The following is a 21,788-nucleotide window of genomic DNA, read 5'->3' as shown; positions in this document are numbered from 1 at the left end:
TGGAACTTTGTTATTAGCAATATAATTAATAATTAACAATACAGTACACGGATAACAGAATGACCTGCAAGTTTGGAAATCTAAAGACACAAACACTGCTAAGGAAAATCCCAGAAAAGATTATCTTGTTCCAGGGCTAAATATTACTAGCTAGCTGGAAACCTGTCAGGTATTTTTGCCTATCATTTTACCTGCTGGACATGTGAAGAGTTCTTATGCATTTGTTTGACAGTCTCTTATTCGGGATCAAATCTTTTGTGCTGTCAATAGGCTGTTTGCCATGCTGCCAGTTACATCCTTTTGTATTTGGAGGGAGACTTGCATAAAATCTGTAAATCTTCCTCAGTTATGGAGTTCTTTTTGTCTGAGGATCAGCTTTCTTGCAGGTCTCTTGTGTTGTGTGGTGTTCTGAGAGTAGCAAGGAGTTCTTGAAGTGGACAGTCCTCCTTCAGGATTTTGTTTGGAGAGGCTGACTCTTAGAGCGAGGACAAGGAATCAGAGTTATTGCTACAAAAAAATGGGCAGAAATAGCACCACGAGGTAGCTGGAGTGAGGGCACAGTCCTACTTTACCTGTAGAGCTCTGGCCCAGTTTCATTTAAATTAGGTCGACCCAGACTATAAACCATCAGAAACCTGGTCCTGACCTGAGGTGCCTGGCGCTCTAAAAACTTATGTAGAACAAACACACCTGGAAAACTGGAACTCACGTTTGCCATCGCTATCCACTTGAACAGGCAGGTGGTCTGTGTGTGCTTTCAAACTGAGAAGGAGTTTGGGTTAGCTGAGAGGTCCCATCCCTCTCAGGAAGGGACTTGCACCCTGTCCGCTCTTCCAGGAGCGCTGGATCAGGAGAAAAAACATCTTTTTGAAGGGAGAAACCTCTACCCTGCCACTATCCCATTTACCCAAGAACTCCAGAACAGTCTGGTTTCTAAGAGGTTGCTATTTTCTGTTTCAAGGGATGCTCAGGCTCCTCAAATGAGAAATTCAGGGGAAGCGTTCGGCCAGAATCCTAGATAAAAAGAAGGTCCTGCATGCTTATTCTCAAAACATACATGTTCCCTGGAAATAACAGTGGTTGTAATTTGTACACTAATGGGTGCAGCATAATGTGTGTTAGATTTGTTTTTCATGTTTGACTGCTTAATATTAGTTCATCAGAGGAAATCAGCTAGAAGGGGGATGGCTGTGCTCTTTTGAAAGAACACCTGTCCTGTGCAATTCACAGCTCAGAATTAGCCTGGCTGCCTCCAAGTCCATAGTGCTAACACAAAGCAAGGAAGAGATTAAGCAAGGAAGGAGGGAAAAGGCTAAAATCACATATAAAAGAGGATATTTTTTGTGGCCTCTACAAGTTCTCAGTGGTATTCTTTATAAGCCTAAATGTTTTTGGCAATAATTAAATAGGCAGCAATGAGACACTGCTAATGTTTTGTTATCTGTATGCATTTCAGGACTACAGTAGTAGCAGCTGCTGCCTTCTTGGATGCCTTTCAGAAAGTGGCTGACATGGCTACTAATACACGTGGTAAGCAGATGTGTCAATATTGAGCTTAACAGAATGCTGTGTGGTTTATACCATTTGTCGTAATAAAAAAAAGTCTAACTTGTTACATTGACAAGCAGATCTGTGAGACATCTGTTAGATGGACTTGCACTTTGAAAAAGCGACACGTGAAAAAGGAAGTCATCTTTTCTTTACCAAAAAAATGCTGGAAACCTGTAATTTAAATGTGTCATCAATCATGTGAACACTTCTAATTACCATTTGAATTATACGTTGATGAATAATATTTTAGAAAGCAAGATTTACTGAAATCTGTATTCACTGACGCTTCTGTACCTTAAGTAAATGTAAAAACTGTAAGGCTTGGTATTCAGCTGCCTTAAATAAGAGTAAGGTTTCAGCTGATAGGGCTGATACCAGCTAATGCTGTGGCCTTTGGGGTCTGTGGACAATAACGATGGTAGCTTGTACTTGTATTTGTAAGGAAAGTCTTTGTTTGTCCTTATTCTTTACATCTGACACTATTGGCCCACATTAATTTTCCTGAACTGTGGACTTCTCTGGGTAACACTGTAAGCTTGTTGGTTAGTAGGGAGGTCCAAAATAGTGCAGCTGGCAATCTTTCCAGGCTGCTGAGCTGGAAGGAAACAAAAGGCTGCTTCTCTGTGATGCTGGATGCCCAGTGACCAAGGCATCGCGTGCAGATGTCCATGCAGGGAAGGGCATTCCCCATGGTCGCTGTGTCCCCAGGCTCTGTCACTGAAGAACAGTTCTGAAGCAAATGTATTGCTGCTGAGTGAGTGGCTTTTGTTCACCTCTAACCTTAAAGGCTCTCTAATGTTTTTTTTTGAAGTTTTAATATGTCCTTGGCATTTGACCTGGATTGCAGTATTGCTAATGTGAGGAGTGTGTGTGTTCGTCAGCAGTATGCAGGCACAGCCAAACTTCCGCTTCCCTCTGCCATCTCTGGCTAAGAGGAGCAGTAGCAGCTGCTGGAGCATGGATCAACCATAGAATGACAACAGGGAACAATGTTTTTTTCCTTTTTAAAGCTAATATTTACATTCTGATAGGAAGCTCACTGGTTGTGTGCGTGCCTTCTGTAAATTATGCACAACCCACTCATGTAAAATAGTCAACGCTCCAGAAAGTGGAATAAACTAAGGATGAGACCCAAGGCAGAACTTAAGCTGGATTTATAAAGTGTCTTCCTTTGAGCATGATCTTTTCTATTTCTTCTCCCTCCTGCAAAGGGAAAACAAAGTAAACCCTACCAAAATCCTTGAAACTTGTGTTGTCTTCTGGCTGTGCTGGCAGGCTTATAGCATTCCCATTCAGATACCAGGATGACTGAAGCTCCCCTACTCTCCAACAAAAATGGCTTGTGTGGGTATTGAAGGGTATTTTGCACTTTCTGCTGTGTTACTTGGGCTGTATCCAGCAAGCATCGTGTCTTGTCTCTTATCTCTTAGAACACATCCTTCACAAAAGGAGCTCTGTAAATCCACGCCTGCCAACTTTGTATAGCTCCTCTGTTCTGTCTTTATGCCTTTCCTGACTGGAAGGATAGAAGGGAATTTTGTTTTTATTTTTAGCAAGTGATGTTCTGGGCAAAGAATCAAAATTCCAAGCCAGTGGTGGTTCTCATCTGCCTCCTGACCCAACTTCCACACATGCCCATTTAGGAATTTACACATAAGTAGTCTTTTGCCTTGGAACATCTCTGGAGTTCCGTGTTGGTCCTTTATAAAATAAAAATCCCTCTAGCTTGCTGTGGATGGGGATAAAATCCTGGTCTCATTGAAGATGATGGTAAAATTCTCTATGGCTTACTGGGGCAAAATGTCCTTAAATGTATTTTGCAGTTATTATAAACGACTGTCTTCAGAAAACAGAACCAAGCAGACTGTTTTTCTTATCTGGTGTGGGGTTATAGTGGGCTCCCCGTTTTCCCTTCAAGGAGTTTTCTAACATGGAACAATTCTTGGTTAAATTTTTCCTGTTACTTACCCAATTTGTAAAACAACATATTTGATTGTTTGATCAGAAGCCTGGCTATGCTTCGAGCTGTTTAGAGGGTCCTTAGTTAGCAGGTTACCCAAAGTCAACAAAGTTGGTCTTTGAGTTTTGTGTTCCTGTGCATAGGTGCATCCTCTTCTTCAATCCATACACAAATGTTAAAGATAAGCTGTGAGGGCAGGGGGTATATGAGACTTGGGTGGCACTTCCCACAGTGAAGGTACTGAGGGTTGGTGTGTATGGTATCCGGAGGATGAGCCAAATGCCTCTGTGGAGAACACATGCTGAAGCAGATCGGCCCATTCCGAGGGACAGCGTTAGTGCCGTATAGGATGATGGCAGTGCAGTGAAGCTGGGACCTGCATTCTACTTGTAATTGCTTATAGTTTTACAGAAAGTGGCCTGCTATCTTCAGACCCACTGATGTAGCTGATGGAATCATTCCACCAGTCAGCAGAAGCACTCTCTGGCTGCTCCTTATTCTATTTGCATCAGCATTAGCTTTGAAAGAAGAAAAAGTGTTTGGCTATACGTTACTACACAAACACAAGAAGAGGTTTGCAGATACCAAATATTCAAGTATGAGAGCTGATTTCCATCAACCTCATTCCTTATTCAAGCTGGTGGCTTTCTCTACCCCCGTGTATTACTGCTGTTCCCCAGTGTTGACTTTTCCATTTTAGTGCGTATTTCTGTATATTTTACTTCCTTCTAACTCTGTGACGGAGCTCAAGCAGAGGGCATAATTGGAGCTCTGCCTACGGTAAAGCCTGCGCTTGGATGAGCCAACCGTGCTTCGTGGTATTTTCCTCGCGTTGTAGCTTTGGAGGTAGGAAAACTTCTGAATGTGAATTAGGTGTTTTGTGCTGATCCCACGAGCAGATGTGTTTCCTGGCTGGTTCCTTTCTGTGCTGCGTGCTGCTGCTTCCTTCTCTTTTGCCATCAGTCCATTCAGATATGTGCTAACCTGGACTTTAGTCTTTTTCCCTGACTGTTAGTCAGCTCGCGGTTTTTCATGTCAACCCAAAAAGGTAAATAAAACATGGTAAAGTAGTTATGATGAAAAGCTTTTTCTTCCTCTGGACTGTCCAGATATATTCTTCTTTCTTCAAAAGGACAAGTATCTAAGCACATCAACTGAATACATATAGTTAGAAATATATATTAAAACAATGATTGAAAGAAGAATTGCATCATTTCTGGTACAAGATTTTTTTTTAAATGAATGTCACCTTTCTCTAATAATGCAGGCTACATAGCAGCGTGTATTATTGTCTGCTGGTACCAGAGATTTTTAAAAAAGAAATTACTTCAAATGTATTTCAACTTTTGAGTTCTAATAACACACAGATTTCTATCTAGCACTTATTTTTCAGATTATGTCTGTTTGACACACAGCCTGGCAGAACTTGTTAGTGTGTAGTGGGGTCTGGTATTATTTCTCACTATGGTTATTAGATTGAAGACTGTCAGAGAAGGTTTTTAGTGTAGTTTATGAAAACTGGAAATATTTTAAAGCTTGGCTTTTGAAATTCACAAAAATTAAATAAATACTTTGGTCTACCTTTAAGCCCCAGTCAGGTTTGCTTTCGAGGAGGTATTCAGTTGTTGACGCAATCTAAACATTTATTTTTTTTGTTTGCCATATGGGTTAGGCTTTTCAGTATCTGACATTTCAAATGCTTTTATCTGCACCAATTCCAATTGAAGCATGAAAGATTTAAATCGGGTGTCATTTAATAGCTGTTTACCTGATACATTACATATTAGAAATGGGTTCTTTTGGGAAAGCAAGGACTGCGCATCCCAGATATCACATATAAACATATTGTGAGTTGGTTATGAACAGTACGTAAAAGGACGCGTGTAAACTTCTGTATGCTGGTATTTTTCTGCTTCTGCTCCATTTGAATGTCATTTGTAGATAAGCACTGGAATTGAAGAACTTCGGAAAAAGTAGGTGAGAAGAGTAACTATCCTCCTTGCGTTATGAGAGAGATTAATGTGAAGACATGCACGCTTCTGTATCTACTTAATACACTGTCAGTGGCTTCCGTGGAAAAAAACACACAGCCTTGCCTATCTGCATCTTCACAGGTGTAAATTAAAATTTATGGAAAGATGATCTAAAAGCTTTGATTTACCCTGAAGCTTAAAATTGATCTTCAAAGGGAGATTGTTAATGAGGCAGCTGATATCCACTCATGTGGGCTTCTTGTTTTCCATTCATACTGGAGGGTTTGACGTATACATAGGTGTGCTTGATATTAGCAGATTAGTTAAACCATTTTAAGATAGGTTTCAGCATATCACACAGCTTTCTGTGGCCAGTTGGATTCCACGCATTGTAATACTGTTTGAAGTTGCCCCATTTCAACTTGGCAAGTGCTACTAAAGGTATGTTTTCCCTGCCTTTGGTAATTCGGACATCTGTCGTGCTGGTTGGTGCTGTTTATGTTTTCCACCTCTCATTTTACAGATGTCTGAGAGGACTTTAAGACAATACAGAACTACTGAGAAGAGTTTTAGGAAATTCCAGCTGAGGTGCCTGGTGGGCAGAGAGGGTTTGAGTTTGGCGAGGGAAGAGCTGTGGATGGCCAGCCAGCTGCGAAGGGACCTGGAAGTGGAACCGTGCCTGAGCCTACACGGCACGTGGCACTAACAGGGTAACAAAGCCAGCACAGCCGTTTTCCTGTTTTCCTTTTGAGGAACAGGATATATTCGTCTGGATGAAGTGCTGTGCTAAAGTGTCTCCTTTTTTTCAGCCCCCATTACACTTTATCAACACTCAGAAATGTAAATATGTTTTTTACTCATAAAATTAAATCTGATTAGTATCTGTGAGTGTTTGCCTCAGGTAGCTCTTGTGCTGAAGCGATCAGTAACTGCCTTTCACGTTTAAGAAAACTGCTTAAAATAGGAACTTGGGTGCAGACTTGTGTTCTTGGGCAGACTGCACGTGTGTTACTCCAGGTATTGTGCGAGCACACCTTCAGGGAGTCCTTACTCTGGGTGTTCAATTGTCATCTTAGCCAGGATAAATGGCGTTTATTGAAGTGTTTTTTTTTTCAAGGTGACAAGCTGCACAAATGCTGCAATGATGGAATTAGCATCTGTATCTCTCAGATACGTGTGCTCAGGCCTTCTGAACTGCAGACCAGGCATAGTGTGAAAAGAACTGATGAAAAGAACTGGACTCAAGGGAAGGGGTTCTCACTGTTCAATTCTTTTTGTTTTTCTTGACTCCTCTTTAACTTCAGATGCTCATGCTCAAATAACGAAGCCTTTGTTTCAGCTTCCTGTCAGTTAGGATAAGACTTTGTAATAAGCACTTACTCCTCCCGTGGAGTCTTTGAAGTAGAATAATACAGTCCAGTCTTTTTCTTGCAGATTGTCAAATATAAAATAATCAGGAAGAAAATTATTTAAATGAACCATTCAGTCTTCCATTATACTTTCATGAAGATGATGCGTAACACAGGACCAATTCACAGTCACCGCCAGATGATTTTGAAGCTGGATGCACGCTTACACATCTGTTGCATTTTGAGAAATGAGACTTGTAAATGCTTATTTTGAGTGCTAAAACTATAAAACATACACACATATATATGTATATGTATATCATGGTGCAATTTTGTTGTTTCCAGATTTCTGTCTTTCTCTTGCCAAGTAGCAAATGTCAGTCTACGGCTATCAAAAACGTTCCACCCTGAGAAGTCTGCTGCTGATGTGAGCCCGTTTGGCTGGAGCAGTCAAAATGGGATGAACATCTTACACTCCCAAACACAAGAACAGTAGCTTCATTGCTTTGCTTATTAATGAATTGTTTCTTTTTTATTATTATTTAGAGGTTTAAAAAGGCTGCTGTGTAGGTAAAATATTACCATTGTTTTTTCTCTGGGTGAGTGTGCGCATCGCAGTGTAAAAGAGCTTTATTTATCTTTTTGGCTTTTTTTTTCCCCCATCCTTAAGATCAAGACAAAATCTAGCTCAGGGTTCCTGACAGCATTTGTGCTGGTTTGATGCTCCTACCTAGGGAGAAATCTCCAGGGTGATGGATGAAAATAATCACTGTAACTTCTGCAGTCTGCTACCCAATGGCGCTGTGCATGGTATGATGTATAAGTAGTGTTTGTATTTGCCCTAGAACCCAATATTTTTTGAGCTAAAGGTGCTTTGCTAAGACACTAAAGTGCTAGGAAATGGCTAAAGCTGCCACGTAATTGAGGATGCTGACAGCAGACAGAAAATTTGAATGTAAGAGTGTAGCTTCTGTGAAGGAGAAAAATAAAAGGCTTGGTGGGAGGAGAGGTGCAAACAAGCTTCTTTCCTTATTGCAGCTTCTCAGTACTTAAAGGGGGCTTATAAAAAAGATGGAGAGCAACTTTTTGAGTCAGAAATCTTTGAGTGTGGGGGAAGGAGGGAAAGTATGGAGTTAATTTTCCATATGCTCAGTCCTCGTTATAGTTCTGCCTCTCCCCTTTCTTAAGTGGTTTTTGGTAGGAGAAAATATTGGGTCCTGTTTTTCTGCAGACTTGGGGTGGGTGGGTGGATGGATGGATGGATTGCTGCTCTCAAGTGCTGTCTCTCACTCCATGACGGCGTGGCATCTTCACATAGAACTCCTACATCTTAGTAACTAAACACAGGCTTCGTAGCTGCAAAGAGCTTCCTCATTCTTAGAACTGAACTTTCAGTGTTGTAAGCATCCAGTTTGGGAAACAACGAAGATAGATCACAAAAAGAACTTGCTTTGGATAATTTATTAGTGTGCGAGAGGCGAAGATGCAAAAGCATCATTTTTGATAACGGGATGTGGAATTGAAAATGAAGGCTGAGGTTTTGGTTGGTGGTTGGTTTTCCCAGCGTAGCACATGTTCCTGTGGTGGGAGATCCTCTTTCAAGCTAATTCAGTCAGCCTTTTGTTGTGATAAATTGCTAGTTGGCAGATAACGATTTTGTAGTAACCACAACAAGGGAGTTGTTTCAGTTTTTTATTTAATCTGTCACCAGTTGGATAGCAAAAGTAGCTGAAGATACATTTGCATGACATTTTATTTAATACCTTTTTTGTATTTATCTGCCATAGGACAGACAGGAGTATGTTGTGGGAAGAGAATGAAAAAAAAATAAGTTCAGACTAAGCTAGGGTTCCTGTAAAGGGACCTTAGGGTTCCTTCTTGCCTCGTGGAACTTGCCCGTAACATACAGTGGAGGCAGCAGAGCAGTTGCTGTGTTGCTTCTGCCTCTTCCTTGTGCCTTACAGGTGTCTCAAAATGCAGGTTCAACGGTTGTCCTCTTGGTCAACTTGGATGCAACTTCCATGAAGAGACGATACGCTGGTGAAGGGTCAGGTTGGTGCTGTCAGCTGGCTTCATGCAAGATCACCAGACCTGAAGGGAAGCAGGTGTTGACCTGACCAGAGTTCAGGCAGTTACTGTGACCTCGCTGCACACTGGTCTGCAGGTCTCTTGAACCACTTGCAGCGTTTCTTCACATCAAGGCAGTTTGGGTGAAGGTTGTAGTGTAGAAATGTGTGCTTTGACTTGGGATGCTTTGTCCAGCTCCCTGAGTCTATTCCTACCCGTGCTGGACAGAAATTATGGTTGTGTTTAACGACAGAAGATGTATGCAAAAAAGGAGAGTGAAATGACAAGCTCCAGCAGCCTCATGTTGAATGGAGAGTCCAGAACAATGGAGCCCTGTGTAATCATTAACAAAAGCACCAGTGGCATTTGCATTGTCTGACAGGTCTTCTTGCTCTCCCCAATGCCATCTGCCTCACAGAAGGATGCTCTTCCACATGCTTTCAGAAGTGTCAGGACAGAAGATCGTGCATGTTTGCCCTGTGTGTGTCCGTCCATACTGCATACTGTTCCCACTACCAGGTGATTTACTCGGTGATATGATTCATCTCATGTTTGCATACCTGCTGCTTCCAGGGAAGCTTTACATGTCCGTGGCAATAATGAGGTCTTGCTTAAAAATAGACCGGCTTCCTTCATTTTCTCGTCCTTCTGTTTGCTCAATGATTTGTCAGGTGTTGCCAGCACAAACGTTTGTCCCTGTTGCTGTGCAAGCTGTTCACTCCTTCCCTCCTCCCCTACATGTTAGTTTTCTTCAGTGAAGCAGTCCCCGGTCGTCTCTTCCCTGGCCGGGGGAGCAAAGCTTGCACTGCTCAGGCTTGTGGGCTCACTTGGAGAGGTGGGGAAGAGTCCTGCTGGTTCTTGAATTTCACTGGAAAACCAGCATCTGCGCAGGACAAGAAGTGCACTGTTTTGCATGTCTTCCTCTTCTACTCCCACACTTAAAGTCCAACCTGTAGAACTGCTTCTGAAAAGTTAAAATATAATTGCCTTGCTGTTTCACTTCAGGGCTTAGAGCCCTCTTGTTGCCTTTGTGCTTTTTATAGCGTTTTTTTTTTTTTTTTTTTTCCTGCAAATTCGTGTGACCTGCCCTCCGCTCAGGCTGCTTTTTGGACAGGGTGGAGAAGGTAAGGAAGATAGGCAGTTTGTGACGGCTCTTGGGCTGTGACCTGACAGCATTTCCTGTGAAATGCCGGGACTTTGTGTGTAAGCATATATTTATACATGCTTAAATCCGCTGCTTTGCAGTTTGGGGTTTTATTGCTTTTACTAGGGCTCCTCGCATGTAAAAGGGAGTGTGTTTTCTCATCTAATGAAGCCGTTGAAAAATGCTGCAGCCTTTGCAGCAGCCATCCTAAGGCAGGCTTTGTGGAAACCACTTCAAAACTAATAGCAGTGGCAATTGTGTGTGTGGGAGGGGAGGAGAGCACCTCGGTCTGCGGCGTGGTGGTGTCACGGGGTAGAATAGGTCTGGCTTTGTACAATCAACCCCTGCAATTGTTGTGAAATTCTCCTCTCCTGCAGCATTTATTACTATGTAAAATTGAAATCTGCATGATTTCCTGCTGCGAGCGCCTGTGCCCAGGGATGGGTTACTATAGTAACTAATATTGAGGAGCTGGCTGAGGCTTCACTCCGGAGCTGTGTTTGAGCGTATTTCACAGTTCGATGCAATCCTGTGCGAGGATCTGATTGAGGACAAACAAGAAGGCAGAGGTGGCGGCTGCCATCACTACAGTAGTAGCGTGTGTACCTTGAAATGCATGTTGAGGTCCAAAAATATGCATTTCTCAAACTGTTGGAAGTGAGTTGTTTTTATTTTGTCTCCATTCGCCAGCTTTCCCTCAGGAGACACTGAAGAACAGACTGATCAGCGTGTGTTGCAGTCCTGGTGTCACTTCAGCCCACCTCAGAGCAAAACATAAGTCTAGGGACCAGGCACGTTTTCTCCCAAGAGTAATGGCCACTGCGGTGGCCGCTGTTCTGGTTTGAAGTGGAGCTGGTGCCTGTTCTGCTGAGCATGATAAATAGCATTGTTAATGAGGTTTCGTCTGGACAACCAGCTTCTGCTGTCGCTTAGGCCCAGGCAAGCCTACTAAATGTATTTGTTTTGCAAGGTTAAGCAGGGAAGGGGAAATGGGGAGGGCTGGAGCTTTGTTGTAGGTTGTAGGCTTTCAGCGTTTGGAAAACCTGGTTTGCAAGTAGTCCACAAAGGCACAGTGGGATCAGGTGCATGAAAATGAAATTTCATCTTCCATTAAGGGTCACTTTCAAAGTAAAACTTGTTGGATGTGATGGAGGCGGAGAAGAAATGCAGAATAGCAGTCTGTTGAGAGAAGTCCTCTCAGTATAGAAACTGGACCTAGCCAGGTGATGATGTTATTGCTGTCTTTCCTCAGTAGTTCCCTAGAATTGAGTTGAGACCAACTCGAACTGTCAAGGAAGTTTATTAGCATTGATGAAATAGTCTGAGGTGTGAAGATGTCTTTGTATATGACTGAAAGTTTTGTACAGCTGTGATAGGAGATGTGTATGAGCATAAAGACCACCCCCCACCCCTTCACTCCCAAACCCTCTCCTCCAAAAAGCCAAGAATCCTCAAGGTGAGGATGAACCTACATGTTTTGTGCACCTGTAGGCACGCACACGTGTCCACACACACGTGTATGCACACACCTGGTTGAGGGATGACTGCCATTTGCTTGAGGTGGCCAAGCAAGAGGAGAGCCTTGACCTGGCCACGCCAAGAACTGCCACTTGTTTGGTATTCGGGCAAGCTGGAGGGAGCTGAGGAATGAGACTCTGGAGAAGAAGAAATGGATGGAGGACAAAGAGGAGCAGGGTATATTGTGCTGGGAATATTTAAGTGAGATCAGGTACATATTCATTAAGAAACGAGGTTTCTTATTTCAAAAAAAAAAAAATCTGTTCCAAGAGGCCATCTTTTATATTCACTCTTTTAAATTTTGTTGTAAGCAAGTCCATAGTAAAAGTGTAACAGTGATTAAAAAAAATAAATGTTACTGCATTAAACCAGTTGCATCAAGAGCTTAAAATAACGATGTGTTTGAGTAACTCGAATTTGGACCACACTGAGATATGGCCAGATTAACAAATAAAGAAGTATTGGAAATGGTTATTCGAGAATGTAATGGCAGATGTTGCTGAGAAGTAGTGTTTGTGTACTTTTGGGGAAGTAAAAAAGCAAAACAAACAAATCCAGCAAAACAAAACAACCCTCCTCCTCTTGCAGGCAGGTACTAAACAGAGTCTTGCAATGAGTCTTAGAATAAGATTTTGTTATACTTGCACAATCCAGTGATGCAAGTCTGGAACAATGAGCTTCTATAAATAAATTAAACCCAGAGTACGTTTGCTAAGTACCCAAAGTGCACATTGTGATGGATTATCCATGTTCTTAATGCTTGTTCATTTTCTACTAGTTTGCAAACTTACTGAGTTCAATAGAGCATGTTTCCCTTTGATGCTGTTGTGAATGTGTGTTCATTTTAAATCTAGGTTATCTTGCAGAGAAAATAGCAGCTCAGTGTGAGCGTTAGTCACTTTGGTTCAAAGGTAAAGAGTTCACATGTTGTTCTTCTCTAGCTACTGTACAGGCAGGAGCCTTGGTTATGGATGTAGTCAGGGGAATGTAGTCAGGGGATGTAGTCAGGGGAATTTCAGCTATTAAGCTGAAATGTAGCTTGCTGCTGGGGAAATGAATGCTGTCGTTGAGCATGTACCACGTTGCAAAGCCCTTTCCAGACCATGTGGTTCAATGCACCTTATGCATTCAGGATGGATAATAAATTTAGACTGAGAGATTTTAATCTTTCATTGTAAGCTTGAGGTTGGCCTTAGTAGGGAGTTACAACCTCCGTGTTTCTCAAGCTGCATTTTAAGGAGGGTTTTAACCATTCTCTCTGAAGTGGCTGTCTGTTTTCAGACTTTGTTCTTCGCAGTATATTTTCTTTGTTGGCAACCTTACTTAATTTAATATGGCTCCCAAAATTAGGAGTGGGAGAAAAAGCTTGGTGTATGTTACCCAACTAGAGTGCATACATAGTGAAGAAAGTAATTGAGATACTACTGTGAGGGTAACGATATACACAGTGTAAATGAGCCTGAAGTTCAGATGTGTTTTAAAACAAATGTATTAGCTAGAATAAAGCTTTCTTGTTAAGGCTTTGTTAGGGTTGATAGGCACCCACAGAGAGGAGAAAAATGCTACTGCTTCCAAAAATGGAAGCAACTGCTCATCTGCCTGTCATATTGCTAAGGGCTTTTAGGACCAGAGTGGCAAGAAGTCTATCCTGTACTCAGTAACGGTGTTAGTTAATGAAGGTTAAAGCATGACAAGGTTAAAAAGTGTTTCTATCCAATATGCTTTCCAAAGCTCTGTGTCTCTAATTCCCTATTTTCAATGTTTAATCTATTAAAAATGGTCAGCATTTTGACCTCTCCAGATCTAAGCTTTTGAGGTCATGATTGTCATAGATAAAGTGACCTTTGTTTTTCAGTTAATGTTTGACTGCTGTTTACTTCAAATTAGTCCCAGTTTGGTTCCAAGTTATTTCCAGGAGTGATTTCTGTCAAAAAAGGAAGGTGGACTCAAAACTAATGCCCTCCAGGTCTGTAGAGAAACCAAACGAAGTATGAATAGCTTTCTTATCTCTCTTCTCTCTCATTTTCTGAGAAAAGATCTCTTAGATGAAATGCATTCAGCATGTAAAAAGCTTCTTATGACCAATGGGAGTAAACATTAAACATTAATGATGCAGCTTTAAGTTGCATGGAAACAAACTGGGACAAGTCAGTTCATTTTACCTTCGATTCATTGCTTTCAGCAGTTACCAAGAGAAAAGGTTGAATGGACTCAAGGCAAGTATGAGTCTCTTCCTTTAGCTGTTTCTTGTAATGATGTATTTTGCCCCCAAACAACAGTTTCAGTAAGTAGGTGCACAGAATTTATAATTTTCAAGTATAAAAAGGCAACAATGTGATAATAGCAATTTATATAATTGGAATGATTTATAGTTAAAGAGAGTTTTAACTAAAAGAAGAATAAAATAAAGACTTCCAAGAATAGTTGTGCATTTTAGAGGTTTGAACAGCCCCTGGGATGGAGGTGTGAAGTGGTTGTCTGACCACAAGACTTGGACCTCAGACACTTCTGGGTACATTTGTTCTGCTGATCTGCTTGTAGCACTGAAAATTTCTTCTGGTCTTGATATCTCTGAAGTTTGTGTAAGTTACTTAACCATAGAATGACAGAATAGGTTGAAAGGACTTCTAACCATCATCAGTCCACCCATTCTGCCCTGGGCAGGGACACCTCCCACCAGCCCAGGCTGCCCAAAGCCCCATCCACCCTGGCCTTGAACACCTCCAGGGATGGGGCATCCACAGCTTCTCTGGACAACCTGCTCCAGTGCCTACCACCCTCAGAGTAAAGAATTTCTTTCAAATATCTAATTTCAATCTATCCTCTTTTAGTTTATAACAGATTATCCCATGTCTTGTCACTGCATGCCCTTCTAAAGAGTCCCTCTCCATCCGTCCTGCAGGCCCCCTTCAGGTACTGGCAGGCCGCAATGAGGTCTCCCCGGAGCCTTCTCTTCTCCAGGCTCAACAACCCCAGTTCTCTCAGCCTGTCTTCATAGGGGAGGTTCTCCAGCCCCTTGATCATCTTCGTGGCCCTCCTCTGGAACCCTTCTAACAGGCCCACATCCTTCTTGTGCTGGGGGCCTCAGAGCTGAATGCAGAGCTCCAGCTGGGGTCTCACGAGAGCAGAGCAGAGAACCCCTGGCCAGGCTGCTTTTGATGCAGCCCAGGACACGGTTGGCTTTCTGGCCTGCAAGCACACATTGATGGCTCATGTTGAGCTTCTCATCAGCCAACACCCCCAGATCCTTTTATACATCATCTGTTGGAGACCAAGCGTGAGGTACCACGTAGCTCCTGCCAAGTGACTGTTAAAAGCATTGGGTCTGGAATTCCTGCCACCTTATTTTCTTCAGTAATGTTGTTTGGGATCCCAGTTGTGTGCCCACAACTCCTTAAACTTCATTAGCAGGGCTAAATGGGTGGGTTTCTCCTCACAGTATCTTGGGGGCACACAGTGCCATCAAATAGATCTTTTCCTCCACTTTCTTTCCCCTTTTTCATAGGAAATATGGGGTAATTGTTGTTTTCCAGTGTTTTGTTGGTCTGCTGAGAGATCCCTGTCTGGTTCAGTGTGTTCTGCTTTGCAGAGGGCAGTACTTGTTTTTATTGGAACGAGGCTTACCTGTGGTTTTTTGTTTTCAAATTCTGTGGGTTTCCGTGCCTTTTCCTTTCTTTCTGTGGCACTACATGTTTCCTGCAGCATTTTCAGCTTATTTGCATCAAGTTTGATGACTCAGCCATGTAACTGGAAGAATAGCCTGGTTTTGAGAAGAAGACTGGTAACACGTGATGAACAAGGTGCAGTATTCTTGGTTGATTGGATGGAGTTGGGCCTAGCTACAGTTGTATTGCTTTCTTTCTTGATCCCTAAAAACCTCAGGTGTTCTTCTTGTAATTCATACAGCCCTGTCGGTAGTGGTATAGGAAGGATTAAGGCAGACAAACTTGTTTCTGCCGTGTAAAGGTGTCAAACTAGACAATCCTGAAAGCCTTGTTTTTAAAGCACCACTTCCCTGTCCACGTTGGTTCAGGTTTTAATTATGTGATATTAAGATTTCTTAAATGCAGTGTATTTAGACAAAGACCTTTCCAGGCAGCAATAAACGCTTCACTTGTAGTAATTTACCTTCTGTTTTGTTTTCTGGTTAACTTGTTTTAGATTTCAATCCTGTAGCTAGAGCTGCCACCCTTTTTAAGATATTCAAAGAAGCTCTACTGGAAATTTGCTTTGTGGGGAGAGTTGTCAGAGCCATCTCGCTAATTTAAGATATGACGTAAGGCATTTTAATATTCTTATAAGGCTTTTTTTAGCTCAAATTATGCTGGAGGAAGAGTAGGAGTAGAATTGCTTTGGCAGAAACGTGAGGAACTGCATCTCTAGGTTGGATGGATGTATTATCAGTATAACTTATCAGTTAATTATATCTGCTTGGGAAGGTTTCTGGGGGAGTGCTGAACAGTGATGGCCTGACTTGGTTTAAATATCAGCAAGTCACCTTAGCTGGACAGGGAGATTTTGGGCAAAATGTTCTTTGAGTTTGTAGGTTCTAAATTTAAAGTAGCCTCACGGGATATCACTATTAACAGCCATCTAGTGCAAAATTTGCATTTGTTGGATAATATTTGAGTGAAATACAATTAGAGGAAAAGTTACCTCAGTTACCAGTGTAAGGGGCACAGATAAGTCCTGCCCAGAGGAAGAGAGCTTGGTGCTTAGATAAATAGGGGTAACCGAATGAATGGTGGCGGGCAGGTGACTGCCATTTCTGGGTTTGCATATGGAAAGCATCGGGCCAGGAAGTGCTCCGAGCTTTCTGTCTCCCTCCCTTTATGCTTCTTTGCAAACCCAATGCCTCTGTGTCCTGCAGGCAGAGAGCAGCCCTTGTGGTTGCACCCCTCTTCCCTGGTCGCCTGCTTCTCATTTTCCATCTCCAATGTGTACGGCTGCAGCCCTGTGCTGTTGACCACAAAGTAAAACTTGGGTTTGGTTTGAGTTTCATTTTGCACTGGCTGGTCTCAGTCTGTGGGAGAAACTGCACGAGGGCTTGAAAGCATCCAAGTGATTCATAGCTCATTTTCTTTTTAAGGACCAGCAGGACCATTAGATCATCTAACCTGATTATCTGCCCAGGATGGGTCAGTGCTTACCTTACAGCCCCGTGCTGGACACAGCGATGCTTGCAGCCCTACAGCAGAGAGGTGTGTGGAAACAGGCAGGCTCTGTGGAGCTGCAGATGGGCTGGGAAATGCCCTGGCTGCCTCTTCTTGCATTAAGAAATAATGTAAGAATATTTCAACCAAACTAGCAACCACAAGAAGTCTTGCTTGTGTTCCCTTCCTTGAGTTGGGTCTTGAAGGAAATAGAGACGTTGGGTTTGGTGGCGTGTACCTGTGGATTTTGTGTAAATTTTACAGACACAAGGGGAATGGATCCTCTTGGCACATCCCAGAGCAGGCAGGAATGTGTGCCTCCTGTAACTCTGTAACGTGTGAGTTTCACAGTGCCTTTGGGAGCAGCTGTGCCAAGCCGTGGCCTGGAATGAAATGCTAAGGCCAAGGAATAAATAACGTGGCATTGAGGGAGCTGCTGGCTCTTATTCTGCTGTGGGTGGCTGCAAGAGCCCAAGGAAAAACCCAGTGAAGAGATCTGTTGTCCTCCCGGGACTCGTAATGCCCCGTTTAGCACAGATCTCACGCGGCTCACGCTGGTGTCAGTAACCGTCAGGTTCTCCTGGGATTTGTCAGCACTGCATGCTGGTGGTTCTTCTTGCTCGGCTGGGTTGAGACTTCAAAATAACCCCCCCCACACTGCCATGGCAGTGATCTTGAGCAACCTGCCTGAAGATGACGTCTTCCTATGGTACAAGGAGAGCTGCTTCGGTGGCAATAAAAGGTTTAATCCTTGATTTACCATGGACTTATTTCATGAATGCAATAGATGGTGGTGGTGGGTCGTTTAATACCAGCACGTTTTTACAGCTTCTGTCTGCGTTGTGACGAGAGGAGACAAAAAGCACAGCTGCAGCGGGGGTCATGGAAGTTGCAGGTGTGAGGTTGGCTGCCGGATGCCAAGTTGCCATCTGTGTTGATGCTTGGTGGTTTGTTTTTATTTATTATTTTTTTTTGCAGTCCACTTGCCTAAAAATGAGAGCAGGATATAAAATAAGTGAGCGACCGAAGATAGCTTTCATCCAGTTTCTGCAGCTTCACTATTTAACCAGAAGTGTGTGAAAGCGTTTGTATGAGCTGAGATGACTTCAGGATTTAAGAGCTCAGCGTAGGTGGTGGTGTCCTGGCCACTGCGTTCATTATTTCAGGCTCTTTTTCCGATGTCTTAAGTTCATCTTTTGCAGTCTAGGAGGTGTGGAGAAACGGAAGAAAGAAGTTGCAGATGCTATGTGCACAAGCCTGTACGAAGAAAAGGAAAGCAGCCACGTTGTTTTTGCTCATTTATGTTTTAGGCGCTAATTTTTGTGCCTATGTTCAGACATTTTCAAGCTAAATTAATAGGGTCAGTAACCTTCAACATTTAAAGAAAAAAATAAAAAGTGTGATGCTTGTTATAATTAAGTCAGTGATGTCCTGAGTGTATTTTGAATTCCGGGCTCTAGAAAGCTGTTAAATCTTTCTGCCTGGTATGCAGCAAGTCTGCTTGTTTACAGCGTGCCTGGGAGCTGCGTGGATTCCCCAGCACTGCCTGCGGAGTGGTTTATAACACTCGTCGACATGTGCTGCTCTGGCTGGAGAGAAGTGCTTGGAGCCGTGTGTCGGATTGCACAAATAATAGTTTCCAGGAATGGTCATGAGGACGAGCAGAAGGGGCTCTGGAGCGTGCGTGGATGCAGCGCTCCCCGGCCGAAGGGAAGCCCTTCGCTGGTGGCTGCGGTGATCCTGGCCTCTCTGAAATGCGGAGCTTGAAGCAGCTATTTGCTTCCTGAAATAACACGGAGAGGGAATTGGAGCATGCTGTCTTTCCTCTCTTTTCCTCCTTATTTGCACTACAAGGAGGAGCTAGGCACTGAGGGAACCGGTTCTCTTTCAGAGAGAGAGCCATTTGCATAGGGCAAGTTACACTCACTGCTGTCTGCTTTGAAATGTTTCCTTGTGGAAGCAGCTGTGAGACCAGAAATATAGCATAATACGTTCCGGACTGTGTTTATCGTCCTCATCTCGAGAGAAAATGTACTGATTACATCCAGCAGTTTTATAATTGGAGAGGAATGAGATGCTGCTCCCTATTCAGTTTGGAAAAGAAAATGTTTTTTAAAAAAAGAGTAATAATACTTAGCTGAAATTTCGGTTTGCAGATACAGTCTGGAGAAAAGCAATGGGCACTTGACAATGTCAGCTTGGTGACATGGAGCTGATCAGCCAGTCTTTTCATGACATCGACTTCCATGTATTTATGGGATAGACTTACGGTTCGGGCAAGTTTTGTTGATTCAAATTTAATTTTATTAACTACTGCTAGATGAGAAAAAGATTTTTCTTTTTATGAAGGGTGAGAGAGTTTCTGTTTAAGGAAAACCAGAAGAATAAAAGGATCATTTGGCAACAGATGTCCAGCAGCTTGTAGTGAGCAATCGTGATTTGCACTCCAGACCTCTTCAATTGGACGTGTCCACTATGTCTGGAGGAAACAGCCTTAGACCTTGCAGTTCTCCAGTGTTTCTGTGCAGCTGCCAGACTGGTAGGGAATATTGTTATTGTGACTCTTGAAGCGATATCACAAGGATACTTTCTTCTGCTGCACGTTTAATAGTTTGGGATAGTTATTCACTTAGGAGCCTGTCTTTCTGTGGTGAGCACTATTTTTTTGGTGTTAAAGCAGCAATGACTTCAAGTGCTCTGCCTCTGCTTTATCTCTAATTCCTGTGACCTGTACAGCGAGCTGTGGCCATTGTGTGTGGCAGTGTACGTGCACAGAGGGTCACAGAACTGCAGGTGGTGTGACCCACCTCCGCCTGCTGCACAGGGACTGGAAACTAGTCTGAGGCTCCACTCAAAGGGCGTATGGCTCCTGCACGGATGGAAGTAACTGCTGTGGTGCTGTGAGGGATCTGCCAGGTTAATCACTGCGATAAACAGGAAAAAAAAAAAAAGGGGGACTAAGATAATATCTGAAATGTGGAGGAGTGCAGTGTACCCATTAGCCTACTGGATCATCATCTTTCTCCACGAGTGAGGTTTGAGGAGCCCAGTAGAAAGTATGGTCATCTTCAGAATATCTTCCCCCTGCAGAAATCCCTCCTTTGGCATGCACGACCTCTTTGGCAGCAAGTAGCAGGCATCCCAGTGGTCATTGGTGCTTCTCTTGCCTGCTGGTTGTTTGAAGAATGGGTTGCACGGATCTACAGAGGTTTGTGTCAGGACTGAGGTTCATTGTTTTATTTTAAATGGGATGCACTGTGGAAAGAATTAGTGCTAGATGCGTGCTTTGAGCGTTGTCAAAGCACTGGTCTTGCCTTTTGTTGGCCAGCCAGAGAGATGGAGTGTAGCAGGAAGGTTGGAGGAGCTGGGTGCCATGTGCGGTCACCAGCACACATCTCAAGTAGCAGCCCCGTGGTGCAGTGATCCTGCAGGAGGAATGTCAGCCTCGTCAAACAGCGCTGGAAGATGTGTGGTCTTTGGAGAGGAAAGATCTGGAAACACTTTTTAGATACTGTTTAGAAACAAATTTAAGAGTTGCCTGCTGCAGTAGGCAGTCTGAGAGGATAAGGACATTTGGGAGCATCCTGCATCTTGTGTGAATGCATGTGCAGGGAAGTTTTGGCTCTTGCTTCACAAACACCTTGCTTTGCCTATAAAATAAACATGTAAAGAGGTACAGGGTTGTGCTTCATTCTTATGTTATTCTCCCATCCTTTGTAAATATTCATGTAAAGAAGACTTCAAAGTGTTTGCCTGAATGAGCTCAAATGCTAAGAGTTATGAAAACAAGGTTAGGCTAACCTCTGTTCATAGCTGGGTGAGGAGGTTGCAAGCCGAGTGATAACACAGTCGCAGGTCAGTAAACTGGAGGTTAATAGGTAAAAGTATTTGCAATGAACTTTCTCATTGGAGGACCCTTAGGGCGGTGCCTGCATGCTCAGCAGTATGTCGCTTTGCTTGCCCTGAAATGAGGAAACCATCTTGAAAGATCTTTTTTTTTTTTTTTTTTCATAGTACCGTATGACTAACAGCTTGTGAACACGTAGGTCTTGTAATTCTTGAGCCAGTTATTTCTGTGGTGTGGCTGAAATTGTAGGGTTTTAGTGCAGGAGCAGGATTTCTGTTTTTTTTTTTTTTTTTTCATAATTTATCTGTGAATCTTAGTTGCCTTTTAAAAGCAAGTCTTTTATTCTGAGCAAGGTAATGTGAAGCACAGCTCTTGCAGTTTTCTGGTAGGTCTTGCTGGTACAGACATCTGTCATAGCTGAGACAGGTTTCATTCAAATTTAAAAATAAAAAGGGGGAAACAAACAAAAAATGGGCCTGTTTATAAACCACCAGAGCAGGTTTATGGGATTGGCGCTCTTGACTGAGGCTGCTTGTTCGTTGCAAGAGCTTGGATCGCGTGTTTAGCTTTTAATTCCTATGAATGGGGTTTTTCTTAGCTAACCTCATTTGAGTGGAAGTGGGAAACTGGGGGAGGAAAGAGAAATGGGAGGGAGCGTTCACATTTGTGGAGCCCAATTCTTTTTAAACTAAATGTTACGTGCTAATCATGCCCCGTGACACACACAGCGTTAACGTATAAGGCACGTTTTTCTAGCTGCTGGAATTAAAACAGAGGTAACCTTCTGAGATGAGTAAGAAGTCGCAGTCCTAAACGTAGCGCGTTGTAATTAAGGAACCTCCCCCGCTAATTTGCTCCACCGGCTGGAATATGGGCAGTGCATTTAGAATATAGCCCTCCAGTTCTGGCAGTTCTGTTTGTAAATACGTGGTGCTGGCGGTTCTGTAGAGGACTCAGTGAATCAGGACGGCTTCTGGGGCAGCATCCTGGTGTTCAGGGACATCCCAGTGCAAATTCCAGAATTCCTCACCCATTTTCATCTTCATGCTTGCATGTTTTATGTTCTCCAGCTGGTGCCAAATGTAACTTGCATGTGCGCAAGGGGTGTAGAAGTGCGGTAGCTAAGGAAAAATCATAGGAAAGGGAAATGTATTGGTTGGTTTATAAAGTATTTTCCTATAAACATTATTGGCAGAAAGTGTTGCAAATTTAATGCAACATAAAAA

The 21,788-nt window shown here is 42.9% G+C and overlaps 1 protein-coding gene across 17 annotated transcripts in view; it reads left to right on the top strand.

The window, feature by feature from the left end:
• MTSS1 (MTSS I-BAR domain containing 1) overlaps positions 1-21,788 on the top strand; it is a 123,206-nt gene that overhangs the window by 16,912 nt on the left and 84,506 nt on the right. For all 17 annotated transcript variants that reach the window (XM_035317897.1, XM_035317887.1, XM_035317893.1 and 14 more), the window contains exon 3: positions 1,457-1,530. In XM_035317897.1, coding sequence (XP_035173788.1) covers positions 1,457-1,530 — 74 coding nt within the window. The remainder of the gene's footprint in view (positions 1-1,456; positions 1,531-21,788) is intronic.

Source organism: Oxyura jamaicensis, chromosome 2 (assembly GCF_011077185.1).
Source record: "Oxyura jamaicensis isolate SHBP4307 breed ruddy duck chromosome 2, BPBGC_Ojam_1.0, whole genome shotgun sequence".
Taxonomy (NCBI): domain Eukaryota; kingdom Metazoa; phylum Chordata; class Aves; order Anseriformes; family Anatidae; genus Oxyura; species Oxyura jamaicensis.
Note: the sequence above shows the minus strand (reverse complement) of the source record. Positions and strands in the feature narration are given on the sequence as shown.